Here is a 12780-nt window from a genome sequence, read left to right on the forward strand (position 1 = left end):
CTACTGAACATACTAAAAAAACATTAAACAACAAATAAAACAGAAAACGAAACTCAATATCAGTTAAAACTTTTATTAAAACATTCAGGCTTACAAAAATACAGTGCAAAAATTTCAAGTCTGCATAAAATGTCAATATGGTACAATATGAAGTACAGAATCAGTTGTACCATATTTTCTTTGAAGATCAAATGGTTTGAAATAACACAGCTCATTAACATTGACAACTGTTAAAACTTTTTCTGGATGCAGTCTGACTGTAAAAGCATAGTAATGCTCATCAAAACATACAGTTTCCATTAGTGTGCCACATAACAGTACATTTTCATTTTTGACAGCTAGAGTCATGATCTTACAAAACACTGGCATCTCATTTGCTACTTCTGTGCAGATAATAAAGTCAGGACGATACTCTGTGCCATGATGTTTGATCCACTTTACAGCATAGACTATTTCAGATATTACCACATCTAATTTTGAAGCAATCTCTGGGCCACCTCTAATTTCCCTGAGTTCCACCATCTTTCCTGGGCCAAGAGTCAGTCTGTACTGGCTAAAAGACTCCCAATACATTGCCATACAACTCTGGTGCTTTTTGGCTAGTGTTTTGGTGATGTTTTTGACACTTTTTAATTGTGTTTTAAAGAATTTGTGCTTAGCTTCATAACGCATACACCATGTGTGCAAAATTGGACCAATTTTCCTTATACATTGTGGGTAATGTATCATGATGTGATGTTTTGGCAGAAGATTTTTTTGGGGGAATAACATTTTAAATAGCCGATGATGTTCAATTATCAAATGTTTAAGATAAGTGGTCATGCCATCTGTTAAGACAGGTGAAAAGACAATGTTAACAATCTGCAGAAGTAAAAGCAAAAGATGCCAGTGTTTATCATCTTTATGTATTAAATCTCCAAATATTAAAGGCAAATTGCGCAATAAGCACCAAGATTGAATAGCATTTAAACCAAAATCATTGCTTCCATCAAGCAATTTGACTTTTGGAGGACGGTTTCTCTGCTGATTGTAACCATAGTCAAAAGCATGTACTCTACCATCAAGATCATTGGCACTCAGAAAATTATGCTGAATGTACTGCAGAACAAGTTTTACCTCTAGCTAGGCAACTCCTTCTAGAATGTCGTGCATTATATCAACAGCAAAATTGGTGGCTGTGTTGAAATATTTGAGGGAATTTAATAAGCATGCCCTTTTGACACCATACACGTGAGGTAGTGTAGAATCAGACTGTAAAGTTTCACAATGCAGAGCATGCATCTCAGCAGTTCTTAGTTCAACCTCAGGACTATCTTCAGAGAACACTGACTGAAACTGATGCTTCTCAAGCAGACAAAAACGACAACAATATCGAGCCCCAAATGATTCCAGAAAGCCAAACAAGCTGTGCAGACCTAGGTTATCCCCTGTGACTTGAACGATAGTACCCTTGATGCATCTTCCAGACACTGGATTCTTAACTCCCTCAATTTCAAGCACTTTCAGATCATTGACCAGGGGCTCAATTATGGAGTTAAAACCATAGCGCTTAACATCCTGTGCATGAAAGAGGGCACATAAATGAATATTAACCAGTGAGGAGTTAAAAACTGGTGGGAAATTTCTTAATGAAAAATAGATTGCACCCAATTTATGTATACCTTTCTTTGAGCCCAGTGGATTAGCTGTCTCAAAATCATCATAAAATAACTGAATTTGTAAGGCATCTTTTTCTGTAGAAAATAAAGGACTGCTTTTAAAATGTGCTGCATCACTTAAGTCCACATAAATTCCTTCCTTTGAAATGTGTCTGGGTTTAAACAAATGGGTAAGTTGTGGATTTTTTAAAATTGTCTTTAGTGTTTCTAAAATGGGAATATAAGAAAATTTATCAGTCACAACAACTTGATCAAATGTTCCTGTAGTTTTATTTCTTCTGCTGTCAAATCTTGTGCCGAGTACTATTTCACTAGGTTCAACAATTCCCCATTTCGCTGTAAACAGTCGCTGTCGCTTGACTTCCGAATTTAACAAAGTAAATGGATTTTCTAAATTTGTAAAAGATTCCTCTATTTTCCTTTTACTAACAGTGTCCTCAGAAGATAGACAGAGCAAAGCTGCATCCTGGGCTTGACTATGAATCTCAAAAACCACTTCTTCCATAGATGAAACAAAACCATTTATTGCAGACTGACTTAAACCAGCAACTTTCAGTTGTGCAACAGCAGACGCACACATATCTAAAGTGTTCTTATTAGACTTTAACATTACAGATGTTGTGGCCACATCTTCAGCACTGTCACTCTGGTGGAACATTGCAGCACTATTTTCTTCCTCTGTCTCACAGATGCCACTAGGGTCACAACTCTGTTCACATTGTTCAGGATGTTTTATATTCAAATGTTTTCTAAAACCTGAGAAGGTACCAAACTCAGAACCGCATCCTGCCTCTACACATTTAAGTCAAAGTCTCTTTCCAGGAACCAAACCATGAACAAATCTGAAGTGCCTAACGAGCATTTTTGAACCATTTAATTCAGTCTCACAAACAAAACACTTCATGAGTGCACTGGAACTTTAGGCACCTAGTTAAGCAGCCTTGCCCTAACCTCAGCAACACGAGGACTTTCTTTCACTTTCCCAACATCTATGTTGTACACAGTGGTTTGAATGAAAGTGTACATGTTGTGCAGCATGGTGTTGTAAGAGGTGCCAAAAACATAATGTGCCTTAAACAGTTCATCAAAGGCACCAAGAGAAGAGGTGGACTTGCATGGAATGGCATGCTGATCAAGGATGATGAAGAACTGGTGAATTGAATCCTTCTGAGGACCTACAGCCAGGAGATAGGGCTGAGCGCTCGCAGAGATGTCTTGCAGCTGCTCCTCAATGTTTGTTCCACTCTAAAAAAAAGCAAGCAAGTAAAAAAGAAACATCACTAACAAGTTAAATAATAAAAAACTATGACAGAACAATCATTAAATAAAACCAGCAAACAAACCTTCTTGAAGACAACAAGATGATTTTCTGCTTGAGAAGCAGAAACTTTCCCTGGTCTCTTCCGGCCTTGAGCAGATGGTGGAATCAGATGCAACAGTAGTAGTACTGAAGCAAGGTCGCTGTCCCAAACTGTTTAAACAGGTAACAAACAATTGGTTAATATCATAAATGTTAACTCGCAGCAAAACAATGTTGAAAACTAGAAGTTAGCTACATAAAAAAAACAAAAATATATACAAAGTGACTAAAGCTACATTAACAATCTTAGTTTGAATCCAATTATTTGTAAATCTGATAAAACTTTGATCCTAACTACCAACATATAAAAAAAATTTATGAATATGATTTGCAATAATACACACACATATATATGAATGAATTCCAATTGAATATGAACAATTAAAAATTAAACTGACAGTGTGTAACTATGGCTAACTTCATTCATGATTGGGTTCCTTTAAATATTATAATAACCATGGTATGAAACATTACCTAAACAATCAAAATTCTTACCAATATGAACATCTTCTTCAGGGTCATCACGGAGAGATTCTGCTGCTAGCAAAAGTTCCTGTAAATCGCTGGTTGCAGGAAGTCTTTTGCACTGCTGAATGACTTTTTTCTTGAACGCTGTTGTCCACTTCTCTAGCAGCTTGCCTGACACTCCTTCTCCAAACATCAGAACAAAGTCTTGCTCAATCTAATAAGCATAACATTTTAATTATTGTAATGCTTAGGGCAAATCTTTAAACTCATGTCACCACTGACTATTTGTTTTTTATACAGCAAACCATTTATCAAATATGATTATAAACACTTACCAAGCCTTTAATGTCCTTGAAACGAGGAAAAATTGTCAATAGATCACTGGACTGCATGGGATCAAGAACCATCTTACGACGATAGTCAAATGTCAGTTTCATTTTCTTCTTGATGGCATCCTCATCAGCAGAATGGTTCATGAATGCAATTGCTTCCTTGCATTCATCCTCACTCAGGACAATCTCTGAAGTAAACTTTGAATGCCTTGCTACAGTTGGTCCACCGGATCCCCGCTCAGCATACGACACTTGACCTAACAAACAACAAAACTATTTTAACTGTTTGTTTATACAAAATAAAAAAAATAGTCATCCAAGCACAAAGAAAATTAGATTGCTACATTTCTGAAGTTCATTTTGTACCTTCAAATGATCCTCGTCGTTCTTTAGCCAGGTTTCTCTGAATAGTTTTGATTCTCCATGCCAAATATCCGGTGCCACTCTCACCATCATAGTAATGCTCCTAAAGAGATAAAAATGGGTAAAAAGGGGGACACAGGAGCAAAATATACCATCTGTAGTATGGGTGTGTAAAAAAAAACAAAAAAACATGACAACACAAATGTAAAATTTTAAAAAGGTGCAAGACTTACAAAGCCATTTTTGGAATAGGGGTCACTGAGGTAAGGGAACAAAGCCACGATTCCTCTGGCATATTTTTCTTTGACCAGCCTTGGTGGGGACCCTCTGCAAAATAATGATTAATTATAAAAAAATAATAAAATAAATCCACAACTATATCAAGTAGCTATGTGTACACACAAATCAGTACTGTGCAGATTACCCATTTTTTTCGGTCATATCAGCTGCCAGGATATTAACCATTTTTCTCCTCGTTTCATCCTTTAAAGCCTTTGTTCTGTTATACTCATTTATTATACTCTCGCCTCCAGGTTTCTTGACAAGAACAGATTGCACCAGCTTTAAAATAAGAGGGGAAAAGGCAGGTTATAAACAAATTAAACAAACACACCTAACAAAAAGCAAAAAATGAATTTTTAAATAAAATGTAAATTATATATTTTTTCACTTTAAATCATTTTTATGTAGAAAAAAAAAAGTCCACCTTTTTTGCTTCATCATCCAGCTTCATTCGCTTACTGTCAGGGCCTTCTTCAATAATGACTGTATCCTGAGAGTCAAGGGGGGGGGGGGGGGGGGGGGTCAGGAAGTCTCTATGACAAAAACTGTGAAACATTACAGTCAAATAATGTGATAAAATACAAACCTGCACCATGTTTTATGGTGAGAACGCCAACGGAGGGATCTTTGATTAACTCTTCAAAAACATCACCATCCACCTCAGTCCCAGATTCATCCACAACCTTCACGTTCTCAGGTACATTTGGAACCCCAAACTTCAAAAAGGCTAAACAATACATAAATAATATATTGCATAATAATAACAAAATGTGAAAGCTGATCAGTTATATACTGGTAACTCTGAATATCATCTGGAAACATAACACAGCAGCATATACATCAGTATTTAAATTGACCACATACCAAATAAGAAATCTGAATAACAAAAGTGTAATTGTTTCTTACCTGCAGACAAAAAGTCCTCCAGGTTCAGATTGGCTATTTTAACAAACTTTTGTGCATCCCCAAATTTTACCTTTACCAGCATGCTCTGTAGGAAAAGAGAATGTTTCATACAGGTGCCAATGGGGGGGATTTATAAATGACATAAAAATGGCACATAGGTTTAGAAATTGTTGCAAGATTTTATAACCATTAACATATATTTATTATTTAAGAATTGGTCATCCCAGTTAGTAAAGTAATTACACAAGTACTTAAAGGTTTTACTCACGATGTGATCTGTAGAGCCTTATATGCACAGAAACTTGGGGGAAAAGAAAACACCAATATGTCAACAATCATTTTTCTGTTATGTCAAAGTATAACACACATTCACCATAGAAAAAAAAAGATTCTAATCCACTTAATTTTGAAATAATGTCTGTGCTGAAGGGTTGTCATGATACTGAATATTGGTACCAATTGGTACTGGAATTAAAAGCATCCATTTCCGCTAATATTTAAGTGTTTTTGAGTAGCCAAAATATTATTAAAATGTAATAAGTTGCTTCCAAACTCATCTACAACTAGCACAGACGTTGCCACATTACACAAAATAGTCATAACTTGGAATGCTATAAGAGTAAATCATCATTTATTGTTTACCTGGTCTTTTGTCTATGATTATCAGCTTCAGCTCTTCAAACGTCAGTGGTTCGTTCACGTCACACAGACCCATATTAATTAAGCTGCCAAAAGGAGCCATGATTTTAGTTTACCTCTTGAGTCTTCTGGTTTTTGAGTCGTTCGTTTATCATGAGGCAGCACGTGAAGAGAGATGAATAAAATCCGAAGACTCGAGAAATGAACGAATCAAAACATTTTCCGGCTCTAAATGCATGACTGGCTTCTGTCTTTCACGCGATGAACGAACGACTCAAAGCACATAGAAGACTCGAAAAGGAACGAATCTTCTGCTCCACCAGCACAATTGTGCGCGTGCGCAATTAAACGAATCACTCCGAAAGGACTCAACGTTTTCGAGTCATACAAAAGATTCATTCAAAATGAACGAATCGTTTATGAACGACCCATCACTACATGTCACCGCTGTTTACCGGGCACAAACACAGATGCACGCCACTTGATCGTTTTAAAAGCCGCGAAGATGAGCTGGCGTGTCTATGGGCTGACATTTAAGAGATCCGCTGATGATTCACAGTTTTAAAATGATCCGCTGTCTCTGTATCGGTGTTTGCACTCGGTAAACAGCGGTTAAGTGCGGTGAACTGGTGACCTTCACGGCCAAACGGCGGGGTTTAGGACCGCGCTCAACAGCGAATTTCAGTTAACTGTTACCGAAAAACAGTATCATGACAACACTAACAAGCTGTTAAAATGCAACCTCTTAACAGAGAAACGTTAATTAGGAAGTAATTTGAAATGGACTGAAAATATTTAACCAGCAGTGAGCTCGACAGCCATACAGACACAGTTAATTTTACACTACATATGTTCATATCATATAACTTTCTCTGTAAGTTACCATCTTAATATGTTGAAACAACAAAATACTGACCTAACAGTTACCTGGAGCATTGCAGAGTTGCTCTTGAAAGCAAAACTTCGAGGCTAAATGTAACGTTAGCCTAACGTTACCGTCTTCTTCAGAGAGTTCACAGTACAAAACTAAATGGATATAAAAGTAAGATTAGAAATCGCAAAAACAATTTAAGTAAGATCATTGGCATCGTTTAAGCTTTATCTTTAACGTTAAGGTGACCACACTGTGATAAAATCGATGGAATGACACGGTCACAAAGTGACTCATAATCAATGTTTAACAAACAAAACGCATCAAAGTACAACATATACCGTTGTGTTAGCACATTTACTCATATAAATCGATAAAATGATGTTTTAAGACGTTAAACAAGAGAGCTTACCTATACGCACGAGGGAGCAGAAAATGGCGCCGACAAAACTCCAACACGTTCTCTGCAGGGGGTAGATTGAGGGGCGGAGCTTAACAGAGCAAAGTTAACGACGTAGAATACAACTCTGATCATTTTCACCAACACAAGGGGGTGTCTTTCACCGTTTCTTGTAAAATTAACTCATTTTGAGTAAATGCAGATTAACACAGCTTAATTAACACAGCGGATTTTACTGTGTATAAATAAATTGTAAAAATGTTTACTGTAATTTGCTTAAAATATAGCAGTTCTAAATGTGAATTTCTGTACAGTAAACTACTTTTTAGTGATGGTATACTTTTTAAAATCCATACATTTTCATACAATTATACATTATTTCATACAGTTGTTACCAAATATTATCCATAGTAGCTAGCAAATCATTCTACAAGTCTATTTTTCTATGTAGCTAACATTTCCTGATGATTATACACTTAAAAAGACTTTTTGTTTATTCTTGCAGTTTTAAAAACTTGATATAAATCACACCCACACAGATGATAAATTGGAAGCAAGACATAATGACTAATGATCAAATGATTCACTTATTACACACAGGTCAGCAAACTATTTTTGGTTAAAATACTCATGAATCAAGTGACTGATTAATCAAAATGCCAAGGATAAGTTATGAAATGAAACTTGTGCTATTAACATATATACACATTTTTGGTGTTCGTGATCTTCAGGATTACAATCATAACGTTAGCTAAAGGACTTTATCATTGGAAAATCCCAGCTAGTTTAGTAAAAGAAATTTGAAATGGCCACACAGCTTTAGCTGTGAGATTGGCGTCCTTTAGCCATAAAGTCTATTCCATGGCCTTTAAAGAGGATTACGCTCATGTTTGAGCCTGACGGGATAGCCAGGACACTGCAGACTTACGCCACAGCTGAAAGGATTTCCAGTCCTGACAGTGAGCCAAGCTACAACAGTCAACACACAAACAAACATTTTTAAATAAACTCCACATAATGGACAAACATAAAATAGTTCGGCTATACATGGAGATTTCCATCATGGCTAACTTCTAGTTCAGCACTTGGTTATATTGACAATTTAGTGGATTACCTACAGTAAATACACCTAAATGTTTGGAAGATGGATTCAATTTGGGATGTTTTCGATATCGCAATGTGTGTGTCCACAACCGTCACGTTACAGGATATGCAATGTTGAGGGACTATAGTGGATCAGCACAACAATTCAAAAAACTGGAGTATTTGCAATGTATAACCATAACAGATTGAAACTTCATTTGTATGTGTTTCAAAGGCATTCAGGCACAAAAGTAAAACATTTTATGAAGAATAATTAATACAATGAAGACTTGACAGTGTTTCATTATTTAGTTTTTGTGCCTGAATGCTGTTAAGGAAACCATAAAGCACTGTTTATTTGACTTTTTTTCTTTGCTCTGTTGTATTTATTCTTGCTACCAATTTGTTTATATTTATATTCGATTTACACGCTTACAAAATCACCCCAATCAATTTAAAATTTAAAGTTGTTTTCCAATGACATTCAAGTCATCTGGTGAAGTCTTATCGCAATTTATTCAACAGTTCTGTCAGGTTCTTGAATCTGAAGCCGATAGCTGTGCGATATTCTGCAAATAACAGCACTCATCCAGCATCTTCACACTTCACCCTTGTTTCATCTTCACACTTCACACTTGTTTATTACTCCACCCACATACAACGACAAGCAGAGGACACTACAGTTGACAAATATAGCTGCTGTTGGGCAACATTATGTACTTTCGAGGCTTTTTAGATGAGAATGTAGTTGTTTAGATGGCAACTATGCAGTTTATTTATAAGGATAGTGGCTATTTTACAAATTCATAATTTCTGAGAGACAGCGCATCGGCGGCTATTAGCCTGTCTTTGAGCAAAGACAGCTTGCGATGTTCATCCACAAGATTGCGACAGAGACCACATAATAAGCCCTAGGAGAAACTACTTTCAAAGTACAGCTGATCGAATTATCATTAAACAGGTAAATGACTTTCTTAATCGATCTCTCTCTCTCTTTTGTATGTTGTGGTGCTGTATTTATATCATAGTAATATCGTGATTTCCCGATTGAAATACTGGGAAATCTTTGTAGAGTGATGGCATGGAATGCAGTTCAGCCTTATAATCTTAAAATGTGAGCAAAATCACCTGTTTTATCGTTACTGTAGATATTACGCTAGAGAATCATTCAAACACTAGCTGTAAAGTGACGTTGGTGAAGCAGCAACGGATTCTGCTGTTCTGACATCTGCTGCAGATGTGAATGAATGACGGACGAAAGTAGTTTCTAATGGTGCTTTCACACCTGCCTTAGTTCAGTTGAATCGCACTAGAGTTAGTTTTCCCTCTTGGTGCAGTTCGTTTGGGCAGGTGTGAATGTAGCAATCATACTCGAGTGCACACCAAAAGCGGACCAAAAAAGCGTACCGAGACCTACTTGAAGAGGTGCTCTTGGTACGCCTTTAAATGAACCCTGGAGCGGTTCGTTTGTGGTGAGAACATGATCCAAACTAAAACAGACCCAACTGCAAAAAGTACTGCGCCCTTTTTAGACTAATCCAGCTGCCGTAGGCCGATGCGCTGCGCATTATGGAATGTGGAGAAAAAAATGAGTTGACAGCGCTTTACCAACAAAGAGAGAAAGTGGAAAACATTACCTGACAGATCACTGGTAATATTTCCGGCAGATGACCATGTCGCAGTTTGGCTAAATCATTTGCAATGTCTTAAAACATTGTTTTTCAGCCGCACCTCATTCTTGAAATGTATAGTTTGTCTAAAGTGATGTTTACAAACTATAATGAATACTATGAGCAGAGATGCAATCAGCCAGCGCAGTCGTAGCTCCATGTAGTTAAAAGCGACATTTTGTGTCTGATGGTTTGTTTACTTGCGGCAGTTTCACTGGCATTTTCCAGCACATGAATTCTGACCAATCGAAAAGCAGTTTAGGAAATACGTTTAACAACATCTGGCCAATGAGTGATGTGGATTTTGTCACATGACTGCATTTTGGTTCTTTTCTACTGGTTCGGACCAAAGCCAGCAGTGTGGTGTGAAAACGACCCAAAGACGGCAGAAAATGCTACAATGTATCATTTATTGCCCTTGATCCGGAACAAATGAAGCGAACTACAGATGTGAAAGCACCTAAATACAAAAGGGTTTTTGAGACTCTCCGTGTTCGACTTTCTTTTTTTATATACACGATTGTGCTGTCCAACTGTTGTATAAATGCAATATCACAATCGTAGCAGTGCGATATGGCTGTATATCATCACTGGTGGGACATTAAGGCCTCCAACGCAGTACCGATATACAGCAACAATCGCACTGCTACAAGTGTGATATTGCTCATATATAACACAGAAATATTAAATATCGCAATGTCAGGTTTTTACAATACCGTGCAGCGCTAGTTTCAATCATTAAATTTATATAAAAAAATGAAAACGTGATCATAAAAAACAAAGTGAATTGCATGAAATCAGAAAGTCAGAATTGGTTAATGTTGTTGCATGTCTGCAGTTCTGACACATTGGTGAATGATACTATTTGTCATTTTGATTCAATTCTGTGTGAAAATTGAGAATTGCAAGATGTAAACTTGCAAATTTGAGTTGCTTGGTGACTTAATTTGTTCGGGGAAAAAAATGAATTTGTCAAAATTGCAAGACTTTAAAGGCTGATTTATACTTCTGCATCAAGCACACGCTTCAGCACAACCTTCGAGTGGTCACATAGCCCTCGCCGTGGTAAAGTCTAGATAGGATAGCTGTGGATACGCACATCAATATACAATCATTTTAGTAACACTGTACAACAATTAATATTTTTACAGTACTGTGATGATTGGGTTTAGGCATTAATAAAACAATTTTTTTTGGTAATTTAATAAATAATTTTTTGGTACAAATACTGCTTTTACATTACTGTGACGGTTAAGGTGGGGGTAGACATCAATAAAAGGGAAATTTAATTTAATACCCCTCACTGTGGCTGACGCCGACCTCTCAAAAAATTTAACCACGTCGCATAGCGCTAGCTTAGTGATTGGTCGGCTTGGTAGCTGTGACCAGTGTGGGCGGGGACTGAGAGCCACGGGAATTCGTTGGAGTGAGTGTTTACATGTGTCGAGTTTTGTGAAGTAGATCTAGAGCAGAGATGCCCAATGGTAACTTTTGATTTGGCCCGCCAGCACATCTGAAAAGAAAGCGAGAATGATGGAAAGGGTTGGAGCAAACGCCTTTGACAGAGATAATCATTTTGAATTTAACATAACATTTTGTTTCTTTGTATTATTGCTGAGATACAAAAAAAAAAGCTATGTAAAATTAAATGATTCAATTAAATTGTGCAAATGAATCAGTCTTTTAAAATGTAAATACTGTCACTTGATAGGACAATGCACAAGTTATCTGCGAGCAAATCAAGGTGAAGGCAAGAGCAGCTCAACCAGTGTATTTAGCATTGAACTCCATGGTGTTATAAATGGAACAGTTCGTGTTTTTACTGTAATAAGTTAATGAGTTTCCCAGTACTGGGTTACAGCTGGAAGGGCATCCGCTACGCTGGGTGACCCCTAATAAATAAGGGACTATATGCCACAGGAAATGAATGAAAAAAAGTTAATGATTTAAAGTAAAATTTTCCATTAAATTTTTATTTTTTTAATATTACCAAATAAATTAGGAAATTCCCCTTGGCAAATTTATTGTAATACAGTTCGGTATGTATTCAGCCCACAATCAAGTGTAGTCTTTGGCCCTTTATAGGAATAGCTTGGGCAGCCCTGCTCTAGATGGAAACTGTTGTTTTGGGCTTACCTTATTGTAATGTTGTTGCATGTCCGCCTGTTTCTGCCTTTGAATGAGCATGTTTTAGCTACTTGAACATTAAGGTAGGGGAAAAAAAAAAAAAAAAACTGCCAGCTAGTGTTACAGAATGGTTATTGCAGAGTAACACATACAGCACCCAGAAGTATAAATGCACAAGGCAGGCACTGTGGGTCACATCACTCGACGCAGAGGTATAAATCAGCCTTTAGCAAGCATCACAAGCCGCTTGGTCAACCTTTTATTGATAGGCTATCATTGTTTTAATTGCTTATTACCATTTATCAGAGTTGTGCAAGTATATTATACAATGCAAGCGTAGGCCAAAAAAATAATTTGAGTGCACCTTAAAGGGTAATGAATGTACACAAGTCAAAATTGACAATTAAAGATGTACACACAATAGCCTTAATTGTAAAAAACAGCCTTACAACATAATGACAACTTTTCCTTTGACTTCACACCAAACTGTGTGAAACAGATGCACAAACCTTTCATTTCAGCCATCTAGATTTAAACTTCTCTTCTGAGTCCTGAAATAAGATTAAAGCTTTGCTACATAATGGTTTATCATACTCCAATAAAAAGACAAACAGCCCCATG

General features: G+C 36.8%; 1 protein-coding gene across 4 annotated transcripts; it reads right to left on the reverse strand.

Annotated features, from left to right (window-relative positions):
- Window positions 1-57: 57 nt before the first annotated feature.
- LOC108191725 (uncharacterized) lies at window positions 58-7345 on the reverse strand. 4 transcript variants are annotated; one of them, XR_015525196.1, is made up of 13 exons: window positions 7292-7345; window positions 6936-7034; window positions 5638-5670; window positions 5370-5454; window positions 5050-5190; window positions 4888-4953; window positions 4606-4742; window positions 4415-4508; window positions 4185-4284; window positions 3822-4075; window positions 3514-3666; window positions 3002-3129; window positions 58-2903 (listed from the first exon to the last, which is right to left on the reverse strand). XR_015525196.1 is itself a non-coding variant. In XM_087309854.1 (13 exons), exons 5-13 carry the CDS (start codon window positions 5056-5058, stop codon window positions 2586-2588), a joined length of 1293 nt encoding a protein of 430 aa, XP_087165980.1. In that variant the 5' UTR covers window positions 5059-5190; window positions 5370-5454; window positions 5638-5670; window positions 6936-7034; window positions 7292-7345; the 3' UTR covers window positions 58-2585. The 4 variants fall into 4 exon arrangements, 2 of the variants coding, with proteins under 2 accessions (XP_087165980.1, XP_087165979.1); XR_015525195.1 differs by having other exon boundaries at window positions 6925-7034; XM_087309854.1 differs by having other exon boundaries at window positions 3514-3700.
- Between the last annotated feature and the right edge of the window lie 5435 nt (window positions 7346-12780).

Source organism: Danio rerio, chromosome 24 (genome assembly GCF_052040795.2).
Source record: "Danio rerio strain M-AB ecotype USA chromosome 24, GRCz13ab, whole genome shotgun sequence".
In the NCBI taxonomy this organism is placed as follows: Eukaryota; Metazoa; Chordata; class Actinopteri; order Cypriniformes; family Danionidae; genus Danio; species Danio rerio.

Bases quoted from the DNA above. Each gene is read 5' to 3' on its own strand.
- LOC108191725 (XM_087309854.1), bottom strand. The intron at 4,743-4,887 runs GTGGACTTTTTT...CTTATTTTAAAG, and splicing joins TGGATGATGAAGCAAAAAAG to CTGGTGCAATCTGTTCTTGT. The intron at 3,701-3,821 runs GTAAGTGTTTAT...TATGCTTATTAG, and splicing joins TCAAGGACATTAAAGGCTTG to ATTGAGCAAGACTTTGTTCT.